We start from the raw sequence: 26,502 nt of genomic DNA on the forward strand, positions 1-26,502 counted from the left end.
CATATATATATATCCCATATTAAGATTCTTTATATATATAAAGAATATATATATTTTTTATCCATTCATCGATCGATGGACACTGGGCTGCTTCCATAATTTGGCTATCGCAAATAATGCTGCAATAAACATAGGGGTGCATATATCCTTTGGAATTAGTATTTTCATATTCTTGGGTAAATACCTAGTAGTGGACATTACTGAGTCATATGGTAGCCCTAATTTTAATTTTGTGAGGAACCTCCATACTGTTTTCCACAGTGGCTGCACCAGTTTGCATTCCCACCAACAGTGCGTGAGGGTTCCTTTTCTTCCACATCCTTGCCAACACTTGCTGTTTCTTATGTTTTTGATTTTGGTAATTCTGACAGGTTTGAGGTGATATCTCATGGTAGTTTTGATTTGTATTTTCCCGATGGTGAGTGAGGTTGAGAATCTCTTCATGTTTCTGTTGGCCATGTGTATATCTTTTTTGGAGAGATGTCTGTTCATGTCTTCTGCCCATTTTTAATTGGACTTTTTATTTTTTGGGTGTTGGAAAATTAGTTTTTTTTTTACAGCACATGATACAAGCTGCCTAGGCATAAAGTAACATGTCTTGTAAAGACTGCTTGGTCAAAGCTGTAACAGACCGAGGCTTAGAGTTTGGGTCTCCTGATTGAGAATCCTTTGCTCAGTTAGAATAGCTGACTTCCTATTGAAATGGGAACAAAGAAGTCATGTTTCCTTATGTGACTCTCTCATTATTTGTTCTTTTATCTGAGTTGTGCTACAATAGAACTTTCGATCTGCACTAAACTCTGAGTCAGACTAGACTGAAAAATGTGATTAACTTGTTTTCTAAGCCTTCCTGTATAAAACTGAACCACTGGCAGGGAATTAGAAACAGCAAGGGTCACTGCTCCTAAGGCTTTAAGGCTGGTTCTTGTGAATTGGACTAAATGAATTTTTCTTTATTGTTTTGTGATGTGTTCTTACATTGGTAATGGACTCTTAACATACCTCTATGTGAATGAAAAATTACGTTTTCCATTCACTGCTTTTATAAGGCCTTATTTTTTCTGTTTAACTTCAGACAAGAGAAAATTTGAAACTGTAATTAACATACAGTGTATTTGTTTCTTAACATGGCCTTCTGAGAAGTACCTTACCACAAACCTTGACATCACTTCTCATCACTTGTAAGTAACTTGTGATTTAGAGCTTTGTGTTTATAGATGTTTGTGGATATCTGATGTTGGATGTACTATACACTGAGAAATTTTCTCTTAAAAAAATCCACCCACAAAATGTTATTTTCCTTTGTTTTCAGTGAAATTTTATTTCTCCCCATTACATAGCCTTATTCAATCCTTTCTCGTTCTACTTTGGCATGCAGGATCATCTGTAGAAGTGAGAAAGATTCTAGCAAAATTTTAGAAAATGTATCATTGGTTAACATGAATTTAAAATAAGAAAGAATCAGGGAATTGAAACTAAAATATCTCCATTCAGTATATTTCTGTCTCTAGTCAATGGGAGTATCTCCTATCAGTCACGAGAATAGGGTTTTTTTGTCAGTTTATACCCATTCAGCTATCTCCTTGCTTCTAGATATGGAAAGTGATCTCTATTAACATAGCTGCTAGAATTTAAAACTATCCCTCCTCCCCATGACAACAGTGTTCCAACTGGCTACTTTCCTCCCCAACTTGTTTTTAGCCCCATCATTCCTTTTGCTTACATGTATACCTACTGTCTTTCCCCCCAACTATATGTATATGTGTATGTATATGTATATGTATATGTATATATCTACATATCTCTATATATCTATATTTATATATAGATATATAGATATTTATATCTATATCTATATTTATATAGAGATATATATAGATATATATAGATATAGATATGTAGATATAGATATGTAGATATATAGGTAGTAGATATATAGAAGATACTGTGTGTGTGTGTGTGTGTGTGTGTGTGTGTGTGTGTAGAAAAGTTGTTTATTAAGTTGTTCCTAGACTCTCCAGAAGAGTCAGGGCCTGATTCTGAGGTCTGTATGCAAGAACAATAATCCAGTGTCATCACCCCACTAAATTTTCTGTGTCTCTAAAGATGGGAACTATTCTAAAGAATAGGAATAGGGAACATCCTATTTATATATTTTTGTTCCACACCATCTCACACAGTGATTTCCATGTGACAATAGGAATAATCTTATGAAGGAAGGAATATAAGCCGTATTTTATAGGCAAGTTACTAGGCTTAAAAGGCTTAAGGAATTTACTCAGCCCCGCTCAGTCAATGGTAGAGCAGTGTGTGTTTGTTGAAATAAATATATGGGTATGGTTATTTAGAACTGGAATGAATGTAAACTTTTTTGTTTAGATAATATAAACCTTGGGAGATTAGACTCCTGGAGTGACATGCTTCGTCATTCACTTATGGAGGAGGAAGTGCGTTTCTTTAGCCACCAGACAAAACTTCACTTCACTCTAAGCCAAATTTGGATATTGCTCACTGTGAATTGAGCACTGTAGCCAGGGGAATGGCATGCACCTATTGGCTTGAGCCTCTGTTAAATTCCTTTATCTGAATTAATAATGACAGGAGCAAAAGGAAACAGGATTCTTCTGATTGGTTTAGGCCAATGTCAGTTTACCTGTGGAACCACCCAGCTTGGAGAATATACATAGAATGGATGCTGGAGAAACAGTCACAAAGCTCAGCAGAGATGGATATTTGGAGCTGCAAAAGGTAGGCTTCATTTTAGATTTTGACTGGTTCTTCCAAACTGTACTCTAAAAAATGCTGTACTGTTTCCCACCAACAGTGTATGAGACAGTATTTCCTGACACCCAGACCATATTTGATATTACTAATAATTTCCATTTTGACCAGTCTGATGGGTGGAACTCATCTCTTTAGTTTATATTTTCTTATTTACTACTGAGGTTACACATATTTTTATATAATTATTCTTTTCATATGTTTATCAGTCATTTGGTTTTCTCCTTCTGTGAATAAAAGATATTAAAGGTCTTATGGGGCGCATGGGTGGCTCAGTCGGTTAGGCAGCCGACTTCGGCTCAGGTCATGATCTCGCGGTGAGTTCGAGCCCCGCGTCGGGCTCTGTGCTGACAGCTCAGAGCCTGGAGCCTGTTTCAGATTCTGTGTCTCCCTCTCTCTGACCCTCCCCTGTTCATGCTCTGTCTCTCCCTGTCTCAACAATAAATAAAATGTTAAAAAAAAATTAAAAAGATATTAAAAGTCTTAAAAAAAAAAAGGTAGATTGTAGCTTGAGTTTTGGAGATTTTCCTTTGTAAATGTTTTTCCTACCTCCTGAAAACAAAGCCAAATTCCAGACTAAGATCATATAGTTTGGCTCAAGGTATATTTTAGATCAAAATTATTTTGTACTGGGGGTGCCTGAGTGGCTCAGTTTGTTGAGGGTCTGACTTCTGTTCGGGTCATGATCTTGTGGTTCATGAGTTTGAGCCCTGCATCGGGCTTGCTGCTGTCAGTGTAGAGCCTGCTTTGGATCCTGTCCCCCTCTCTTTCTGCTCCTCCCCCACTGACACTCTCTTTCAAAAATAAATTAAACATTAAAAAATTAAAAAAAAAATTTTGTACTGGGAAATGCAACCCAGCCAGTAGAATGTATTTATTTATTTTTAAATTTTTATTTTAATTCCAGTACAGTTAACATACAGTGTTACATTCATTTCAGGTGTAGAATATAGTGATTCATTAATTCCACATATTACTCATTGCTCATTAAGATAAGTGTACTCTTTTAAAAAACATTTTTTTAAACATTTTTTTCATTTAAAAAAAAATTTTTTTTTTTAACGTTTATTTATTTTTGAGACAGAGCATGAACGGGGAGGGTCAGAGAGAGGGAGACACAGAATCCGAAGCAGGCTCCAGGCTCTGAGCTGTCAGCACAGAGCCCGACGCGGGGCTTGAACTCATGAACCTCGAGATCATGACCTGAGCCGAAGTTGGCCGCTTAACCAACTGAGCCACCCAGGAGCCCCAAACATTTTTTCATTTTTGAGAGAGAGCATGAGCGGGGGAGGGGCAGAGAGAGAGGGAGACACAGAATCTGAAGGAGGCTTCAGGCTCTGAGCTGTCAGCACAGAGCCCAATGTGGAGCTCGAACTCACCAAAGGTGCGATCATGACCTGAGCTGAAGTTGGAGGCTTAACTGACTAAGCCACCCAGGCGCCCTGATAAGTGTACCCTTAACCCCCTGTATCTATTTCACCCATTCGTCTACCCATCTCCCTTCTAGTAACCCTCTGTTGGTTGTCTATTTAAGGGTCTGTTTTTTGGTTTGTCTTTCTCTTTTCCCCCCTTTGTTTTGTTTTTTAAATTCCACATATGAGTGAAATCATATGGTATTTGTGTTTCTCTGACTGGCATATTTTGCTTAGCATTATACTCTCTAGATCCACCCATGTTGTTGCAAATGGCAAGATTTCATTTGGTTTTTTTGTGGCTGAATAATATTCCATTGTATATATGTACACCATATCTTCTTTATTCATTCATTTTCCAATGGACACTTAGGTTGCTTGCATAATTTGGCTATTAGAATAACGCTGCAATACACATAGGGGTGAATGTATCCCTTCAAATGCGGGTTTTCGTTTTCTTTGGATAAATACCCAGTAGTGGAATTACTGGATCATATGGATCATATGGATTACTGGATCAATTTTTAATTTTTTGAGGAACCTCCATACTGTCTTCCGCAGTACCAGCCAGCAAAATGTACCTTAAAATCACTTGGCTTTTTAAGTAAGGTTGTCAGGTTCCCATTCTTCTGTTGGGTCCTGAGAGAAGTAAGAGATAAGCACTCCTACCTTCCAGGGTAGAGGCTGAAGAAGTCTGTTCTGTTTGGGCAGACAGGAATTATTTCAGGGTAATTATGAAAGTTCTGAGCTCAGGGTTTGCTTGCAGTTGGCCTTAAATCCATTTTGCTAAGATGACACCCTCCCTACTCCTTTGGCTCTGCCCAGGATTGCCCAGTGCTGCCAAGCCATGTTCCAGGAGGTGGCAGTAAAGCCCCACTCACTGTACTCAAGGCTCACTGTAAGTCTTATCCTGTCCTTTACAAGGGCAAAAATGCTAAATCTGTGATGAACGTTACCTGAGGGGTATTTATCCATTCCTTTTGTCTATGCAAGAAAAGGTCTTCTTTTTCCATTTTTAAGGGCCCAATATTGACGAGTTCTTAATCTATTTGAACGGTTAGGTGTGATCCATGGCCATCACATGGTACCGCCAGTGTTGTGGCGCCCTCTGGTGGACGTTGACGGTTAAACACTCCAGTAGTCCAGTCCCAGGGGTTTATGAAGCACAATGGGAGACCAATGCATATGCCTCGGTCTTTGGGACGGTGTCAGCGCTCCCCTGATGTCAGCAGGTGGCTGGTGACTCAGAGGTCAGAAGGCAGAAGCAGTGGCTGGAGGAGGGCTAGGCTGATGGGAGTCTGGGGGTGGTAGGGCAGCGCTGTGGACTTTGCTGAAAATCCTAAGTAAAAGAAAAAGAAGTTGGAGAATTATGAAAGTAAATTTGCCTCACAGCGATGAAATGTGAGCAGAAGGGCAAAGGCAGAGTGGCAAGGAGGGCCGACCAGGCCACTTCCAATAGTGCTAATCCAAAGAGGGCTCAGGACATTCTGTGATTCACTGGAAGCATAGTCTTCAAGTGTGGTTTCTGTACAAGCAGCAAAATGTAAGCCAGTGCTCACAATGAATGGGATTTGGGGAGTCCACACTGGCTAGTTCTGTTGGCATGCCTCATGGGGAGTTTGCCTGGTACAGCCCCAGACACACTTCCAACCTTGATGTCAGCCAGCTGGTATGTGTAAGTCAGCCCTCAGTCCACAAGAACTCGTAATTTGAAATACTGTGGAACGTCTTGGTTAGGGGAAATGAGCGACCTATTTTGTGTCTAAAACGTAAGCCCTTAATGTACTTCTCAACATGTTGATTTGAGAAAAGCACCACCAAGGAAAACTGAAAAGGGACTACAGAAAACGAGAAATGCTTTGCCAACATGGAGAACTTTAAAACAGATTTCAAACACAATTTTATGATCGTATAATGATCATAAATGATCACAATGATCGTATGAAATCTACCTCTGTTTTGAATAAGGGTGGGCATCTAATTCTCCAAGGGAAGAAAATTTTGAAATGTATTTCTTTTTTTTAATTAAAATTTTTTTTATTTTTGAAAGATATTTCTAAAGAAAGTAAAGGGTTTACTATGTACTAAACATGTAATAACCCTTCTGTTTAGAACATGAACCAAAGTGTGTTATTAATTTTGTTGTCAGAAAATCAGTTTCTCCCAACTGGTGAACAGATATTTAAAGACTAACAGTTTGAGGAGGCATCTCAGATGATTAGCCTTCCTAGGAAACCTGTATGTCTTCCCTTGGCCTGGAAGAAAACTTGACAGAGAGGACTGGACTCAGATTTTTTTTTTTTTTTAAGTGATAGATGTTGCTAATGAAAGCCTGACGAAATTACAAAATGAGTGAGTGATTATTATTGGCGGATTCTCTATCTCTGGTTGCTATTACGACCAGTTCTCTAACAAATTCCCAAAAGAGAGGGATTTATCTGCACTAAAACAGAGGGATATTCACGTTAAAATTCCTAAAAGAAGGTTGAAAGCATGCATAGGTGGCAGTAACTATTTTTTGAGAGGGATGTATGTATCTCCTCAATAAGTTATTTTTTTCTGGGGAAATTTAATTTAATTTGATTTAAGGTGTTATTTTTTATTTTATTTTATTTTTTAAAAAATTTTAGTGCATATTTATTTTTGAGAGAGAGAGAGACAGAGAGAGAGAGGGACAGAATGTAAGTGGGGGAGGGGCAGAGAGAGAAGGCGGCACAGAATCCAAAGCCACCTCCAAGCTCTGAGCTGTCAGCACAGACCTTGGCATGGGCTCCAACTCATAAACTGCGAGATCATGACCCTAGCTGAAGTCAGTTGCTCAATGGACTGAGCCACCCAGTGCCCCTATTTTATTTTTTAATGCTTATTTATTTCTGAGAGAAAGAGAGAGAGAGGGAGTGTGCATGCATGAGTGGGAGAGGGCTGGAGAGAGAGGAAGAGAGAGAATCTCAAGCAGGCCCCGCCCTGTCAGGGCTTCAATTCACAAACCATGAGATCATGACCTGAGCTGAAATCAAGAGTGCTTAACCAACTGAGCCACCCAGGTGCCCCTTTTCTGGAGAAGATTTTAAAATCCTGAGGTTTCTCCTGGTATGTGGAAGCTGATTTGGAATCACCTAGGGTTAAATATCAGGAAGTTTAAAAGTTCACTAACAGGGGCACCTGGGTGGCTGAGTCGGTTGAGCGTCTGACTTCGGCTCGGGTCATGATCTCATGGTTTGTGAGTTCAAGACCCATGTCGGGCTCTGGGCTGTCAGTTCAGAGCCTGGAGCCTGCTTCGGATTCTTTGTCTCCCTCTCTCTCTGCTCCTCCCCCACTCATGCTCTGTCTCTCAAAAAATGAATAAGTGTTACAAAAAAAATTAAAAAAATAAATAAATAAAAGGTTGAGCAAAACTTTAAAAAAAAAAGTTCACTAACAGGTATATGCTTGGTTTACTTGAGGAACAGTGAGGCAGGTAGTGTGTCCGAGTGGAGTGAAAAAAGAAGAGACCGGTAGGAGATAAGGTCAGAGAGGAAAAGGTTGGGGACCCAGAATGGGAGTCCAGGTCATGCAGGCCACCGTAAGGACTTGGACATCTGTGTCAGGAGGTTTCAGATGTCATATTTTGTCACGGTCCCTTCTATACAAATCATTGAACCGCTACTGTCCAATTCAGGCTTATCATAAATTTCCCATGTTGACATTGTAGGAGAGATTTTCTGTTTGGCATGCGTGTTAATGTCTTTCTGTGGTTCTTTGGCTAACCAACTGTATGAAGTATAGGGTTATATTTAAGGCTGTTCAGACTACTCCAGTTGAAATTTGCCTTCGCTGGGAAAGACAAATGCTTATTGCCATATACTGAAAAATATGCAGTCTTCTGCTTACTGTGAGGAGGTGATGTTTCAGTGAAATATTTCTCCAGTGAAATATGGCTCCCCTGCCGTTTATTGAGAGATAATTGACATTGATCATTGTATAAGTTTAAGGCGTACAACATGGTGATTTGACACACATATATTGCGGTATGATTACCGCAGTAGTGTTAGCTGACATCTCCATCCTGTCACATGATTACGATCTCTGTTTTTGTGGTGAGAATATTTCAGGTCTACTCTCTTGGCAATTTTCAAGTCTATAATACGGTGTCATTAACTATAATCACCACACTGTATGTTAGATTCCCAGAACATGTTAATCTTATGACTGGAAGTTTATGCTCTTTGACCAACATTTCCCCATTTCCCCACCCCTCAGCCCCTGGCGACCACCACCCTGCTCTCCCTGTCTCGGTGATTGGCTTTTTTAGACTCCACATATAAGTGATATAATACAGTATTTGCCTTTCTTGGTCTGATTTATTATCAGGGAAGTATTACTTTATACAACCTTGGTATCTACCAGAAAATAGAATATTTGAATGCTTGCTTGGTAAACAAATCTATAATTATAATTAGCATATATTTACTGATTTCTTTTATACTACAGCATTAAACAGATTAAAAAATTTGTTTAATGTTTATTTGTTTTTGAGAGACAGAGAGAGACAGAGCATGGGTTGGGGAGGGGCGAGAGAGGGAGACACAGAATCTGAAGCAGGCTTCAGGCTCTGAGCTGTCAGCACAGAGCCAGATGCGGGGCTCAAACCCACGAACCGCAAGATCATGATCTGAGCTGAAGCCGGATGCTTAGCTGACTGAGCCACCCAGTCGCCCCTACAGCATTAAAAATTTTTAACTGATAACTTACATATAGTAAGATACGTAAATCTTAAGTGTACGGTTTGATGAATTTTTATAAATGCACACACCTGTGTGACTACCATCCAGATCCAGTTATGGAATAATTCTTTCTTTTTGTTTTTTTAAAATGTTCATCTATTTTTGGGGGGGAGCAGAGAGAGATGGGGAGAGAGGATCTGAAGCAGGCTCTACGTTGACAGCAGACAACCCAATGCGGACCTCACGCACTGTGAGATCATGACCTGAGCCGAAGTCGGATACTTAACCAACTGAGCCACCCAGGTGCCCCCAGTTATGGAATATTTCTAGCTCCTAGCAGTCTCCCTCTTGCCCTTACTCAGCCAACCACCCCTTAAATGTCATCACGATTCTGACCTCTGTCACCATGGATTAGTTTTGCCTGCCCCTGAATTTAATATACATGAAATCTTATTGTATGTATTCTTTTGTATTTGACATCTTTCACTCAACATGAAGTGAGGTTCATTTATGCTGTGATGTGAAGCCGTCATCCACGGTTTTGCCTTACTGTGTGGTATTCCACTGTATGACACAATAACAATTTAGTCATCCTTTCTACTGTTGATGGACTCTGTGCTTCCAGGTAAGAGCTATTTCATGATGACTCAGTGGTTCTACGCGGTGCTGACCCTAGGAGGTGCTGAGGTATATAGAACTGACTGCCCCAGTGCCTGGTTTCAGCTGCGCCTACTCGTTTGCACCTCCCATCCTTGATGCCTTTGTTTCTCTGCTGTTCAGAACAAGCCTGGAGGTTCCAGTAGGAACTTGAAAGTTACTTACATTTTATTATACAAATAAGTCAGATATGCTCTGTGCTTAAAAAAGGAAAATGCTGAACCTCTTCCTTCCTTCCTTCCTTCCTTCCTTCCTTCCTTCCTTCCTTCCTTCCTTCCTTCCTGGAAGCACCTGAGCATTGTCCCACTGTGTTCTGTAGAATCAAAGCCAGCTTTCTCTAGATTATGCAGCTGTTCTAGGAGTTTGTAGTTCATTGCTTTCAAAATTGGATACCTCGTGTTATGGGCTGAATTTATCCTGACATTCGTATGTTGGAGTGTTAATCCCCAATACGTCAGAGGGTGACTATATTTGGAGATATCCAATCTGACAGATATCCTTATTAAGAAGAGAAAAATTGCACACACAGGAAAGACACCGGCACACACGTGCACAGAAGAAAGACCCTGTAAAGAGGCAGTCAGAGGGGAGCCATCTGCAAGCCAAGGGGAGAGGCCTCAGAGGAAGGCCACCCTCTTGACACCTTGACTTTGCACTTCCAGCTTCCAGTACTGTGAGAAAGTGAATTTTCACTGTTTAAGCATCCCAGGCTGTGGCATTTTCATTATAGCAGTCCCAGCAAACTAACATTTGATTGGTTTCAAATGATTTTCCAAATGCCATACGGTAACATCTATAAAATAAGTCAGCTCTTTCTTAATTTTTCATGTTTAATCAGGGGCGTAGCAAACTCCAGGGTTTAAATGGGCCACAAACCAATCATTTAGTAGCCAACCCCATGCAGCCTGCATGTCCCTCCTCTCCTGGTTTGGCTGCCCCCTGAATGATTTGAGATGAAATGGTTTTGAGAAGAAATCATACTCCTTTACCTTCAAATACTTCATCTTATTATATAAGGATGTTCTCTTACATAATCATAAAATTCAAAAAAATTAACACTGACATAAGGCTATTATGTAATACATGGCCACATTAAAATTTTGCCAGTCATCCCAATACTATTCTTTCTGGTAATCTCTCCCTCTCCTTCCCACCTCCAGGACCACATGTTACATTTGATTATCATGTCTCTTTGATCTCCTTTAACCTTTGCCTACCACGACATCTACATTTTTGAAGATTACTCAGCAGGTGTTTTGTAAATGTCCCTCAGTCTGGGTTTGTCTGATGATTAGATTCAGGTTATGCCTTTCTAGCATAATCGGAACTTTAGACATGCATAGGCTGTTCATGCCACAAAGCACAAGAGTTATCACACCCTTCCATTGCTTTAAAAGCAACAAAGCCCACTTACATGCTAAGAGGAACACATTTGATACATAAATTCACTTTGAGGTGTTAGTGATGAAAACGATCTCCCTGAGGCAATAAACCTGCTAGGCATCACTGTATTTTTAAAGAAAAATTTATTAGACAAAAGGATACACATTTTTTTTAATCATGATTTTTTTTAAAATCATTTAAATCATACGTTTTAAATTACAGGTGTAGGCTACTTTTCATATGGGCAACTCTATGCATGTTCAAGGGGGGAGGAATGTTGCAATTATACCCAGAGTTATTCTGGAAAAGGTCCCCACTATGAAACACTGCAGAAACAGCCTGCTTTCCATAACAGATGCAGTGACTGAGGCATTGAAGCGGTGATGCTTTAGTTTGTCTTAATTTTTCTGAGGTTTGTATGTCACCCAGCAGGGTCTCCATGGACTAGATTTCAGAGCAATTGAGTTTGGGATTCCTGTGAGCCATGGAAGACTCTGGAGTGGGAGTGGGGAACAGGAAGAGTGCTGTAATAGAGGAGGGGGTCCAGAAAGGGAGGTGAGATTCAAACACAAACATTTACCTGTCTTCAGGTTTGCCCGACTTTGGCCCTTTTCTGATTATGCCCCACGAATCAAAAAGAAAGCAAACGAGACAGCCAGTTTATTACAAAATACAGAGTTTCTTAGGATTTCAAATACAGTTTTTATTTAAGCTCATACTTTTGAAGCAAATATCTGTTCCTATAAGAAAATTTGCTAGGAAGTGAGTGAAGGAACTTTTTTTTCCTTTTTATCTTTTCACATAGCAAAGAAGAACAGTACGATGAATTTCTCTGTCTCTTCCTTTCCCAGGCAACACTCCCAGCGACCTCATGTCTTTATGTTCTTTTTTTTTTTTCCTTTGTAAAAGCAGTGGCAGCAGCAGCAACTTTTGCACGCACTTCTTGGGAGGAACAGGTGTAAGCCCTTGACCACATTTGCAAAAGTCAAGTTCCTATATTACAGGCAAGGTGAGTGGCACAGACAGGAGGCAGTATTTACAGAATGGCTACAGTAATGCCCAATGAATGCAAGCGGTGGGATTTGTTAACTCCTGTTGCACGCTCAGCTTCCTATAGTTGACTCAACTTATGTCTTTGGAGCTCTAGAGTTACAAGAACATCCATGTAAACTAAAAAAAAATTTTTTTTAAATTTTATTTAAATCCAAGTTAACATATAGTGTAATAACGGTTTCAGGAGTAGAATTTAGTGATTCATTTCTGGGATGTAACACCCAGTGTTCATCCCAATAAGTGCCCTCCCTAATGTCCATCACTTATGTAGCCCATCCCCCCACCCAATGCCCCTCCAACAACCCTCAGTTTGTTCTCTGTATTTAGGAGTCTCTTATGGTTTGCCTCCCTCTCTGTTTTTATCATATTTTTCCTTCCCTTCCCCTATGTTCATCTGCTGTGTTTCTTAAATTCCACATATGAGTGAAATCATCCATGTAAACTTTTAATCAGACTTTGAGTCTGGAACCTTACTGAAAGTTCTAGGGGAAATAAATAATAAGCAATCTAAGCTAGTATCCATATGATGATAAGGTGAGAAACAGTGAGATACTTATCAAACTAATTTGCACTGGTTGCTTAAAAAGTCAACATAAAAGTAACTTTAGATATTACAGTTAAAAAATAGTTTTTTAAGTTAGGTAATTTAGTTTTTGATATCTTCAAGGTATTATCTTAGATGCCCCATAACTTTGTTTTGCTTTAATGATTATAATTCTTTTGTCGTTGTCATTAGAAAACTGAGTGGATCCTGAAAGTTCTCATTGTAAGAAAAAAAAATCGTAACTTGTATGGTAATGGTTGTTAACTGGACTTATTGTGATTTTTTGCAATATATACAAATATGGAATCATTACATTGTACATCTGAAACTAATATAATGTATGTCAATTACACCTCGGTAAAAGATAAATGAATAAGTAGCCACTATCTACACCATGGCCAAACAGAGAATAGAATAAGAATAACATTAAACTTTCAGTTTTCTATAATTTCCTTTACAGTTCACTTTGTTTTTTTTTTTTTTTTAATTTTTTTTTTAACGTTTATTTATTTTTGAGACAGAGAGAGATAGAGCATGAACGGGGGAGGGTCAGAGAGAGAGGGAGACACAGAATCTGAAACATGCTCCAGGCTCTGAGCTGTCAGCACAGAGCCTGACGCGGGGCTCGAACCCACGAACTGTGAGATCATGACCTGAGCTGAAGTCGGATGCTTAGCCGACTGAGCCACCCAGGCGCCCCATTTACAGTTCACTTTGTAAATGCACTTCGCTCTGTAAGTTTTCCAGTGAGTAAAAAGGGTGTCATTAATGTCTTCGTTTGGTTTATATCGATTTGTTTAAATGCTTTCACTTTAATTTAGAAGAGAGAGCTGATTCTCCTGGCATTGCAGTCTGTACAGGAATTCTTGGAACCACCCACTTTAGGATTTTATTTGCATGAATATCCTGAGATCTTAAAAAGTTGGGGATAAGAGTAATGTAGTTATCGCTCCTATCTGGCAAACATGAATATCCTGTAAGCCGATATCTTCCCTGCAGACATTAAGAACGATTTCTAGTCTGTGGTGTTTAAGATACTTCATGTTCAACTCCAATCACTTTAGTTTGGAAAAAGAAAGCAGGAATGTTTTTAATCTCTTTTCGGAGGTATTGGCCTCTTTTGCATCAGCATGTCTGGGGCTTCTCTTTTCTCTCTGCTTTCTTCAGAGGAGCTTCCTCTCCACAGTTTTCTTCTGGGGAAGTATCTGTAATGAGGAGTGAGGCGACTGTGTGGCCAAAAGAACGGACGAAACTGAAAACGACGATTGCACTTCCGAGGAAGGAAAGGTCTGTTTGGAAACCTAATGTGGACTCTAGGCCCTTGTGGAAAAAAGTGAAAGGGACACTTGGGTGTCCTTGGGACGAGCTGAATCCTCGTCACCGGGTTCCTTATGGTGGGTGGAGGGGTGAGTGTAAAGATCTCGCAGTCTGTAGGGCCTCCATCATCTTGTGAACCTCTAAGAGGGGTGGCTACTGCTTTTTGTCCTGCGGGGAGAAAGGTGCAAGTCAGCAAAAAGGCCTGATAACAAAAGCAGAAGGGAGATACTTTAGATGGCAGCAGGGCAGAAAGATTGGGAGAGAGAAATAGAGAAGTCTCAAAACAAGTTTGAAAAAACTGCCAAGGTCCAACAGAATGAAACATGAACACACCTCATGACCCAGCAGTCCTACTCTGAGGAATTTATCCAAGAGAAATGAATGCATATGTCTTCAAAAGACTACTTCACGAATGTTCATAGCAGCCTTGTTCATATTCATATTATTATTTTTTAAGTAGGCTCCATGCCCGACACGGGGCTTGAAGTCAGGACTTTGGGATTGAGAGTCAGATGCTCTTCCCATTGAGGCATTCGGCTGCCCACCCCCACCCTTCTTAAGCCTTATTCATAATAGCTCTTAAGCTTGGAAACAGTACAAGTGTCCATCAATAGGAGAAAGGTTAAACAAACTGTGTATATACAATGAAAAGGGGGCAACAAATAAAGGAAGACTTACTAATATGACAACATAGAGGCATCCCACAGATATATTGAGCAAAAGGAGTTAGACACAAAAGAGTCCGTACTGTAAGATTCCACTTATATAAAGTTCAAGAACAAGGAAAACCCATCTATGGTCACAAAAAATTCTTAAGTAATTAATTTAGGGTTAGGGTAGGTGTTATTTTGTGGAAAAAGAATTCTTTATTTTTATTATTTTTTAAGGTAGGATTCTTTAGATCTTGTTTCAGGTGGTTGTTATGTGGTTATGGAGACACACACACATTTATATTTACACATACATATACGTACACACATGTTTATATACATACATACATATATGTGTATATGTAAAATGTGATTAGTCTGTACCTCTAAGATTTGTATATTTTATTGTTCATAAGTTATAACCAAATAATGAAAATTCAGGGGCGCCTGGGTGGCTCAGTTGGTTAAGCAGCCAACTTCGGCTCAGGTCATGATCTCACAGTCTGTGAGTTCGAGCCCCACATCAGGCTCTGTGCTGACGGCTCGGAGCCTGGAGCCTGCTTCAGATTCTGTGTCTCCCTCTCTCTGATCCTCCCCCATTCATGCTCTGTCTCTCTCTGTCTCAAAAATAAATAAACACTAAAAAAAAAATTAAAAAATAAGAGAATTCAGCGGAGGAAAAGAATTAATGTTAAGAAAATAAGAATAACTGCCCCTCCCTGTGAAGGCTATTCATCCAAGGGGTCTGCTTCACTTCCCCTAGCACTGAAATCATTCTCTAAAGAGGGAAGTGGGGGGGTGGGGGTGGGCATCTACACACAGGAGGGGAGCAAGTACTAAAAACCAGGATGAAATTAGTTTCTGAGAAGAAATTTGGGTCAAGCTCAAGTGTCAAGGTCTTCTCTATAGAGAACACTCTTCTCTGTATCATCCAATGGAATTGGCTATGAAAAAGTAAGCCCTTCAGAAAATTATTCTTTCATGTTCTTACAAACTTACCTACACAGGCCTGGAAGGGGATGCTATATGTAAATTATGGAAAAACAAATTCCCCACAGAAAGTTGAAAGTACTGAGGCACTTCAAAGAACTGGATTCCCCTCACCTTTAGAACAACTGAATTCAGATTTCTTGGTTGTGTAGGACATACCTATTTCCTGCTTGTGTTTATAGCCCCTTCTGGAGATTCTGCTTTACCCACAACTCCTGGAAAGGTCAGTCCTACGTATCTTTGACTATGGATGATTGGCCTGCTGATAGACATTCATCTCATTCATTGGTTGGTCAGTGACCAATCAGATTCTCATTTAAGGATTTCAACAAAGAGACACAGTGGAAGATGTTAGTGGAAGGTGTAGGGCAGGGACTGGAGTGTTAGGTTTTGTTTGGCCAGTTGAAATGATGAGTAAGCAGAGAAGCCAGTCTTTCCATAGATGCCATAAAATGGTAAGACCTTTCAGAGAAGGAGAGACAAGTGACCATGTGGTAACAGAGTGGTGGTAAGAGTAGCCTTGGTTCTTGACTCTTTAGGGCTGATCCCTCTGAAGCCTGGCTGTGCACAAGGGTCTTAGAAATATCCTTATAATAATCACTCCACCTACTCTTTAAAAATTTTTTTTTAATGTTTATTTTTGAGAGAGAGAGGCAAAGCATGAGCAGGGGAGGGGCAGAGAGAGAGAGAGAGAGACAGAACCCGAAGCAGGCTCCAGGCTCTGAGCTGTCAGCACAGAGCCCGACCTGGGACTCAAACTCACCAGGTGTGAGTTCATAACCTGAGCTGAAGTCAACCGACTGAGCCACCCAGGTGCCTCCTTTTTAAAATTTATTTATTTTGAGAGAGAGGGAGGCAGAGCGTGTGTGTGTGTGCGCGCGCGCTTGTGGGAGGGGCAGAGAGGGAAAGAGAGAGAGAGAGAGTCCTAAGCAGAGCTTGATCTCATGATGGTTAGCTCATGACCTGAGCCAAAAATCAAGAGGCAGATGCTCAACCGACTGAGCCACTGAGGTGCCCCTACTTTATTCTCTTCTTAAGCTGGCTTGAGTGGGTGTCTGTTCCTGAACTGTTGTAACATGAAAGCTTTCTGCAGAGAATCCAGTCAGTGTGGAGAAGCTAGCTTTCTTCTTCTTTCTTCTCCTTCTCCATCTCTTTCTCCTCCTTGTTCTTCTCCTTCTCCTTCTTCTCCTCCCCCTCCTCCTCCTCCCCCCTTCCTCCTCTTCCCTCTCCTCTTCCTCTTCCTCCTCCTCCTTCTTCTTCCTTCTTCCTTCTTTCTTCTTTCTTCTTTAAAGATTTATTTTAGGGGCACCTGGATGGCTCAGTTGGTTAAGCCCCTGACTTCAGCTCAGCTCATGATCTCACAGTTCATGGGCTTGAGCCCTGCATCAGGCTCTGTGCTGACAGCTCAGAGCCTGGAGCCTGCTTCAGATTCTGTGTCTCCCTCTCACTCTTCCCTTGCTCTGCTTGAGCTCTGTCTCTATCTCAAAAATAAAGATAAAAATTTTTTTTAAATAATATTTATTTTATTTTTGAGAGAGAGAGAGAGAGAGAGAGAGAGAGAGAGAGAGAGAGAGAATGCATGCATGTGAGCCAGGGAGAAGGACAGAGGGAGAGAGAGACAGAATCTTAAGCATGACCCTGGGATCATGACCTGAGCTGAAATCAAGAGTCAGACACTCAACCAACTGAGCCACCGAGGCACCAGAAACTAACTTTCTTCTTAAACTCCATCTTGACATTTTGTTATTAGATCAGACTTAGCTAGGCCTGAGCTCTGCCTCTCAGTACACTGTATTCCAGCCATTAACAACAAATCAACCACCTACCCCTGTGCTCATCTCATTTCTCAAACCTGAGGCTATTCAACCAAATCTTCCTGCTGACTCTGGGGTGTTAGAGCCTGGTAGGTAGGTTTTCTCTGATTCTGGGATGTCCAGCAGTGTTCACTGCTCTCTTCCGGGGATTTCCAAGAGCTCTATATCAAGATACAAGCTTGTCCTAGTAACCAGCCCAAGAATGTGGGCAGGACCACGTAAAACCATATTCTTCCAGCAAACTAGACACATGATGACTATTGCAGGGCACTGGTTGACTAGCACAAGGGCTCTAAAATGTGGGAACCATAGGGATTGATTTGGGAAACTATACAGGTTAAGGCCACACATTTGGGTGAGGACATTGATGCCATTCATGGTCTCCAACTTTGGCTGAGTTAACACTGCTCACCAATTCTTTTGTTTCTCCTCATTCTGCTCCATTCCCACTAGCTTCTGAATCTTTGACACTCTTCTCAAAGCCCCTTCAAAATTCTCATTCTTTGTCATTCATTTGAAGAATTTTCTTCAAAAGTCTCTCTACCTTTGTAAGTAGACTACTTAGCTGCATATTTCAGAAAGAAAACTTCAGTGATCTGCCATGAACTTCTTTGGTTCTTATCTCTCTCACTTCAGAGAGATATCTACACAGTCATCTACATGCGCTCCCTATGGCCCCCCATATTTAATCTACTGGAACCTGACTGTGCTTTCTCTACTCAAGAAAACCTACTTTGGCAAAAGTCATTACCAGTCTGGGCTTTTAACAAACTGGTTCCAGATACCCAAGCACCATTTCCTGTCCTCTTTGCCTGGCTTACTCCTACGCATATTTCATGCCTCATTTCCTCAGTGAGGTCTTTCCTACCCTGAGGCTGGCTTAAAGCCCTTGGCGCTATGCTTCCATACCACTCTGGGAGTCCACTTTCAGAATACTCATCAGTCATGTGATTACTATTCAGTGGTTGTATTTCTCCACCGGAACATCCACATGACGACCCTGTAGACCACATCTCCTTAGCCCTGCCACAGTGCCTGCAGTGGAATTGAATTGATTGAGAGAAATCTCTGTTTCCATAATTGCCAAAGTTACCATCTCCCCACCTCTCAGAGATGATGCGATCATTATAAATAGATGGTTTTCAATATTTAACACACAGACATGCCCCCAAAGGCACTGAATGTCAAAGATGAGAGCCCTTCTGTGACATTAATCAGACCAAAGTAGGTGAAATATTTGAATACAGATTGAGAGGTGCCTGGGTGGCTCAGTCAGTTAAGTGTCTGAGGTTTAGACTCAGGTCATGATCTCACAGTTCTTGGGTTCGAGTCCCGCATGGGGCTCTGTGCTGATAACACGGAGCCTGCTTGGGATACTCTGTCTCCCTCTCTCTTTGTCCCTCCCCCACTCTCTCTCTCTCTCTCTAAAAAATAAGTTAATAAACATTATAAAAATAAATATAGATTAAAAAACATTTATAAGACAGAACATGATAGTGTTTAAAGCATAGACTCTAGAACCAGGATCCCTGAGCTCTGCCACTTAATAACTGTATGACCATTGACAGGTTCCTTAATTTTTCTGAGTCTCCTTTTCCTTATTTGTAAAATGGAAAAAAAAATACTACCTACCTCATTGGCTTGTTGCATTATCTGAATTAAGACACGTAAAGTGTCCAGAACATGTCTGATACACAGTATGCACTTAGTAGGCATTAGTTACTGTTATTATTAATCTTGAATGTCATGGAAGAAAGATTCTATCAGCACAAAGGCCCATTTTCTTGGGCCCATCGGGTTCCACTTTAGGTATAAAATATGTGGCTACTGATAGGACTAAAGGGTACAGATGCTATTAGAACGGGACCTTGATGAAAACAGAGATTCTATTGGTCATGGCTCTGTCCTTAGCACCTACAATATACCTGGCTTAGAGGGGGGTCCAGTACATAGTCAATAAATTGAATGAATGGTCAGGCAGATGTTGAGGGTTTTTCTCTGTAGATTTTGTGAAGCTCATGAGTATTTAATTTCAGTCCCAGAAAATTTGCAATAACTTACATTTAAAATTAGACTATAATAAAAAATCAAGCCAAAGTATCACTTGAAGTTTGGATATCAATTTTGAGCAGGTTTATTATAGTCTAGACATGAAATTCATAGCATATCAACAACTAGTACTTTTTTTTTTTTTAAAGTAAGGATGAGAAGTCCCTTTTCTTTAAAAAAAGAAAAAAAACCCCAACAGAACAATTACCTGTAGTCTGTGGTTATTTGGGCAGACGATAGCTGGTTTGTAATGAACTGTACTGATTTTTAAGAGAAGTAAACTCATACATAATGTTTAAGTACACAGTTCTCCCTTTATAAGGCCCATGGAGTCATAGAAAATTCTCATGTGCTTTCAGAGTTGAACCAGAAAGGAATATAAGTTCTGTGATGAATTTACTCACAATAACTGCAACTCAGCTCATTTTGTAGACTCACAGAATGACTGGCTCTTTTGGTCAAATCTCTAAGCCTACAGGGAAAGAATTTGGAGCCCAGAAAGTGTCACAAAGGCCTCTTTAAATTCTGTGCTATAAAGCCAGTCATTTCCACTGTGTGCAGTTACTGTGTTAGGTGTTATGGCAAACTCAGAGATAATAAAGACACAGGCCTGCACTTGGGAAGTGCTACAAATACATGGATCTGTACTACAGAGCAGAAAGAGGCACGTGTCACGGATGATGTACAAATTGCTATAATTCCGAGATGTCAGAGAGAGAGATAGCAATTTTTAAATTATGTGTTTCTTTTGTTTTAAGTTTATTTTTGAGAGAGAGAGAGAGCGCGCACGCACATGCATGCCAGCAGGGGAGGGGGAAAGAGAGAAAGACAGAGACAGAATCCCAAGCAGGTTCTGCGCTGTCCGCACAGAACCCGACATGGGGCTCGACCTCATGAGCCATGAGATCATGACCTGAGCTGAAACCAAGAGTAGGACACTTAACCTATTGAGCCACCCCGGCGCCCCTTTCAATTATGTACCTTAAAAAAAAAATCTTTGCGGAGCAATCCTATAGCTACATTTAAATGTCATCAGGTGAAGCAGAATTGCAATAAACAGGTGAGGGCAGGGTGAGTTTGGACACCCACACACGACCAGACACGGCACAGATAGGTGAGTGACGAGCTGGAACCAGGGCTGCATGGATAGAGCGAAGCTACATTTGAAGGAGTTTCGATGCCAGCCTGAGGGACAGTGGGAAGCATGAGCCAAATTCAGAAGTCATATCTCACATTTTAATTGGTGTTTTTTTCAGATGTGGATACACCTATGACCTCATTATAGCTTGTTCAGCTATGTATTTACAAAGTTTCCAGAAGAGTGGTTCACTTTCTGGAAAGAAGATGTCAGGTAGGTGGCTGGTTGTGTTTTACGATGCCTCTTTTAGATGTCACGTTCAGCAGGTGGTGCTTGGGGGTCTGGTTTTGGGAACGGGGCAGGTGTCATTTGTAATATCTCCCCCCCTTCTGATTGCCAGAGTTCATGCAGAGGTTGGGCAAAGTGACCTCTGGTGGTCTCACTCCCAGCCTCCGGGTCTCTGCCCCTCTCCTCTGTATGTGAGCTTTGGGGGAGGGGAGATGACCAGGGTCTGGCTGAGCCCCTGCAGAGACCCCAGGGTAGTTGGTTTGTTCCTGGGTCTCACCTCCCTGAACAGTATCTAGTGCTGGAACGAAGGTGACTTGTGAAAGAAACAACATTAGACCCAGATCCCCCAGCATCTCTTTCTCTCCTTTCCCTTTCTCCCCTCTTCCCTAGCCTTTTCTCTCTTTCCTCCAGGGGTGTGCAAACCAATTTTAAAGCTCAGGCCGCCTGGGAAACCTTGTGATGGGGGAAAGGAAAGAGGATAGGAGCACTGGAGAAGCAGAATGTAATATAATCCTGGAGAAAGCTGTGTTCACTTCGGTAGCCCCAAGACGCAGCTGCCTAGATGTGATTAATTAAAGCAATTAACAAACAGAGATTAAACAGCCACCATGTGCAAATTGTTGTGCTGCTGGGGATAGCAAGAGGTGGACCCTGCCGTAATTCAGGGTGGAAATTGTTAGCTTTACAACAATAACAACTGGTATTGAATAGTGTTTTGAGCTGGAAGAGCTTTTCTTGCAAGACAGCTCATTTTGTCCTTATAACCCCCATAATAATTATTAATACTGTCACCTCACATATGAGGAGACTGATGTGAGAAAGTTTAAGCATGTCTGAAGTCACACAGTTAGGGCTGAGACGAGGACTAAGGTCTTCAGATGACAAAATTTAGCTTCTTTCTCCTCAACCACACAGGCTGATGGAAGCTGACAAAATTATGTCCGGTTCATGGATACATATAGTTGTCTTTTCACACAACTTATTAATTAGGGACCCACAGTAGAATAAGAGCCAAAGCCTTACCTTCTGCCACGGTTACCACCACCCAGCAGACCAATAGCCGGCAGGCGAAGCGGAGTTGGGGAGCCATGGCTTTCCACCCTGAGCAGTCACTGCCCTGAGCCCAAGTTGCTTTAAAGGGGAGCCGGTGAGTCACCGGCAGCCTGATTCAGGTAATTTGCATTTGCTCAGTGGACCACAGGAATCAGGGCCTGCGGTATGAGGGTAAGAAATCAGCAAGGAAATACCAGACAGTGTTTATTAACCAGAAGTTTCTTGGAATGACAGCCAAACGGCATTCATCTATCCTTTGGAGTCAGATTGTGGGCAACCACGCCCTCACTACCCTTTTAATTCCCTCCAATCTTCTCTGCCCGTAGTGCCCTCTCTTTACTTGTTCTACGGGTCTCCCTGGGCAAGAGAAAGAATCTGTTTAGGGAATACTCAACAGTGCTTCCCTCTGTGTGGTTGACTTACTTTAAAAAGCCAAGCAGGATGGGGAGGGTGTTGTCCAAAGTCTTCCTGACCCAGGTGGTTTGAAGAGGCTGTTCACAGGCCTTGGGTCAGAGATTACGGCTTTTTCTTTTCTCTGCTTTTGTCCAGGAGCCAAAGGCAGCAGCGTCACAAAACTATCTTCTCTAGTAGCCATCACGGTCGCTGTCCACACAAACATGGCTATTTTTTTTTTAATTTAATGTTTATTTGTTTTGTGTGAGAGAGAGAAACAGCGTGAGCAGGGGAGGGGCAGAGAGAGAGGGAGACACAGAATGTGAAGCAGGCTCCAGGCTCTGAGCTGTCAGCACAGAGCCTGACGCCGGGCTCAAACTCACAAACCGTGAGATCATGACCTGAGCCAAAGTCGGACGCTTAACTGACCGAGCCACCCAGGTGCCCTCAAACGTGGCCATTTGGTAGATGAACTCAGTTAGTTGTGTTTCCAGGGCTCCTTCTGATTCATCATATTGTCCCTATGATGGACATGGTGTGCCTGGTTTGTTTCCTGAGAGAATTCGGTTTGTCTAGGAGAGATGGGAGGGGATGGCCACCATGAGAAAGAGCATGGATCTTGAATTGGGAAAACTGGCTTCAATCTTGATACCTTCTCTTCCTGTCTAGGTGAATCCCTGAGACTCGGAGGCGTCTCTTGTGTAAAATGGGCCTTGTCGTATTTCCCTCAGAGTGGTGATGGATATAGAAGAGGTAACTGACCTGAAGCCCCAACCACAAGGCCTGGCCCATGAAAGGGACTGGTTAGGGTTGTCAGTGAATTATAATGACTCCAGTTCTTAACTTGTTCTCTTAGGAGCTAATAGTTGTCTGCTCATTCAGTCACTCCACAGGCCTCCACTTTGAGAACATTTTCCTGGGCATTGCAGAAAGAACAAAACAGAGCACAGTCCCTGGCTTCCAAGGGCTAACAATCTATCGGGGGAGACCATGCAAGCTGAGGACCAAACTGAGGAAGAATGCAAATACTCACAAACTAGAAAATGGCAGATTCCACAGGCCCGATGAGGATCCTAGGCAAAATTCTAGGACAGATGATTAAATGGACAATTTGTCAGCAGTTTGGAAAGGAAGCAGGGATCATGGAGAACAGGGCATTACCCACTGATTGGGCAGCTCTCTGTTGGTCATGTATCATGTGCCACACACTGGTCTAGGTGCTGGGACTGAAACTTAGGGTTCTGCTCTCATGGAGCTTATGCTCGTGCAAGGACATTAAATACTAAGAATAACAATAAAGGGTCTTGAGTATCAAGAGAGAGGAGTACTGGAGGCAGAGAAATCTGTAATTTTATGTCACTGGGTGAGGTATTACATATACTGATGAGGGACTGAAGCAGAAAAATGTTCACCTTTAGCCCAGAAGGCTGACTGACAGCCTGCATTGTTCCGATGAGGATCAAATACGTGCCCTTTGCTACAGTCTTAAAGGGTCTCATGACTGCGTGTAAATCTCACTGATAGTTAATATCAAGCTGAAGGATAAGCACCAGAGAAATCTTGTGAAAGTAGTTTTACGTGTAGAAATTTGAAGAAGACATTTATGATCTAATACTCCCTGCACGTCCCCTCCCCCTTGAGCACTAAGCAGCAGAAAGTGTAGCACTTTCGGCCCATGGGTCCTATCCCCGTGCTGTAATAAAAGTACCTTTCTGGCTCTTTCCATAATTTGGCTATTGTTGAAAGCGATGAGAAAGAATAAAATCCTGCTATTTGCAGCAACGTGGATGGAACTGGAGGATATTATGCTAAGTGAAATAAATCAGTCAGAAAAAGACAGATACCATATGTTTTCACTCATATGTGGATCCTGAGAAACTTAACAGTAGACCATGGGGGAGGGGAAGGGGGAAAAAAGAGTTACAGAGAGGAAGGGAGGCAAACCATAAGAGATTCTTAAATACTGAGAACAAACTGAGGGTTGATGGGGGGGTGGGGGAGGGGAAGTGGGTGATGGGCATTGAGGAGGGCACCTGCTGGGATGAGCACTGGGTGTTGTATGGAAGCCAATTTGACAATAAATTATATTAAAAATCAATTAAGTAAATAATAAACATAAATAAATAAATAAAAGTACCTTTTTACACCAAAAACAGCTCAAGAAATCTTTCTTGACCATTCAGTTGCGGCCCCACATGATATATTACTTTGCCCCCTGCATTGAAAACACATTACCATGCCAATAAAATTCGATCCATGTAATCTCTAACTACTGCCCAATGTTCCTCTTTGTGGATTTACTGTAAATTATTGAAGCAAACTTTTAGTTGATGGAAGTTTGTATCATTTTTTCTGATCCTCTTTCTTTTCTCTATTGGATTTCTGACAAGCCTTCAGTTTAAATGTTGATGAAATAAATAACAAAAGCCAAATGGTGTAATTGTTTTTTCTGTTTGCATCTATTGTCCTGAAATTTATAAAATAAAGGAATGAAGCTTCCAAAGGAGGAAAACGATTTTTTCAAGTATGTAACAAACAAAACTTTGCTCTGTTGATGATATAAAACAAAATGAAAGAGACGGGGTGTGAGAGAAGAAACCAAATGTAAATTTGTCTATCAGACAATCAACTGGTGTCTCAGGTAGTGCTCTACACTATAGATTACTCTTCCTTTTGGATGGGTTTCCTGCCCACCAGGAACACCCTGTGGAGAGGTTGACATAAGCTTTCGACGCTGCCCCTCTCTCTTCGAGAAGACATTCATTCTGAATGCACGGAACCTAACCACCAGACCCCAAATTTCTTTTATTATTTTTCTGGGAGACTCAAAAAATACTCATGCAAATGGGGCTAAGCTCCCCGCATAGGTCTGCCCTGGGGGTAGCGGATCAGATTCCCTGATGTTCCTTTGAAAGTGTAAACCCATGTGTAGAGGAAACAGGCAAAGAAGGGGAATGGTACCTGCTAGCACCGGTGGCAAAAACGACTAAAAACCAAAAAAACTCGGGATGTATAAGGTGAAAATATTCTGAGACAGTAACCTGCAAGGGAAGCCGCACATGATGATGTTGATACGGAAACTGAAGATCAACTGAAAGCAAACATGGGAAGTGAGCATTATCTGTCCTTAGAGCCTCCATGCCAGTGGGCTCGGCACGCGGGGCTGGCACTTCCTTTCCACCTTGTAGGCTTTATCTCACATAGTCATCATGTCCGAGTTTTGTGACAGCTATTGTCTTTTCAATCCCCTCTCATTCTAAGATCAAGAAAATGTTCTTAAAAAGAAACTCTAATTATATCACTTTCTAAGGATCCTTTGATGATGCTCTATTGCTTAAAAAACAAAACCCAAATTCCTTAGGTGAATATTCAAAATTGTATTACTGATCTGTTTTGATCAATGGTTTTATTCCATCTCCCATCAATCTCTAGCTTAGATCCCAACCCCAGGCATAGTTCTCTGCTTCTAACTCTCAACTTTGTCTTGCTCTTCCAAGGAAGGAAGGAATGCAAATATCTGTATGGGGTCAGTGGTTCTCAACCGGAGGGGATTTTGCTCCCCCCCTCTCCCAGAGGACATTTGGCAATGTTTAGAGACGTTTTTGTTGTCACAGTCCCCCACAGCGAAGTCCTCTCTGGCCCCAAATGCCAATAGTGCTGCTGTTAAAAAAAATAACGTTTAGAGCAACCTCGTGTGAAGTGTGTTGATCATTTCTTTGAGCCTTTAGGAATTTGCTAAAAGGAGGAACAAGTTTCAGGATAAAGGGAACACTGGAATGGAAACATCGATGTACTAAGAGGAAGACTTTTTTGTCTCCACTGGGTGATCAAATCAGTTGCAAAGTCAGTCGCACTCCTGCCAAGCTGCAAAGTGAATTTTCTCCCTTAGGTCAAAGCGAATTGGAGAACTAGAAATGAGTATATTCACAAGAAGCCAGGTAACACCTTCTGCTTGATACAACTAAGAAGGGTCATCCTAAAACACAGGTAGCTGAAGTAGGGTTGAAAGGTATGGGCTCTGCCTTTCCTCACCAGTTTAATTTTTCAAGCTTTTCTGCACTTAATACTAAAATAGACATGCTTTAATGGAGACCTAGGAGGATGGGGCAAGCCTCCAGTCCTGTTGCTTAAAGACTAAAACTACCGGGTCAGGAGGCCACATTAAGGCCCTAACCAGATCTCTGATAGTGCCAACAGCGGACAGATCAAAAGGAACAGAATTTTTAAAAATCTCATTGAATTCTTATTTGACAGAAAATTCTACCTTACTTCTTCATTGGTGATGTATGGAGTTACTGTCTTGCCATATCTTATTTATTTGTATGTTTTATATATAT

The 26,502-nt window shown here is 41.3% G+C and overlaps 1 protein-coding gene and 1 long non-coding RNA gene across 2 annotated transcripts; one reads left to right on the forward strand and one right to left on the reverse strand.

Moving 5' to 3' along the window:
- The first annotated feature begins 9,085 nt into the window (after positions 1-9,085).
- Positions 9,086-23,946, forward strand: LOC121034195 (uncharacterized). Its single transcript, XR_005792323.1, has 5 exons — positions 9,086-9,521; positions 11,846-11,945; positions 13,701-13,820; positions 20,610-20,704; positions 22,835-23,946. It is a non-coding gene; the product is annotated as an uncharacterized LOC121034195 (long non-coding RNA).
- ODAPH (odontogenesis associated phosphoprotein) lies at positions 13,242-21,830 on the reverse strand. The gene is made up of 2 exons (XM_040481122.1): positions 21,743-21,830; positions 13,242-14,018 (listed from the first exon to the last, which is right to left on the reverse strand). The coding sequence occupies exons 1-2, from the start codon at positions 21,807-21,809 to the stop codon at positions 13,624-13,626; spliced, it is 462 nt and encodes a 153-aa protein (XP_040337056.1). The 5' UTR covers positions 21,810-21,830; the 3' UTR covers positions 13,242-13,623.
- Positions 23,947-26,502: the final 2,556 nt, after the last annotated feature.

Source organism: Herpailurus yagouaroundi, unplaced genomic scaffold, assembly GCF_014898765.1.
Source record: "Herpailurus yagouaroundi ecotype Mexico unplaced genomic scaffold, PumYag 28, whole genome shotgun sequence".
In the NCBI taxonomy this organism is placed as follows: Eukaryota; Metazoa; Chordata; class Mammalia; order Carnivora; family Felidae; genus Herpailurus; species Herpailurus yagouaroundi.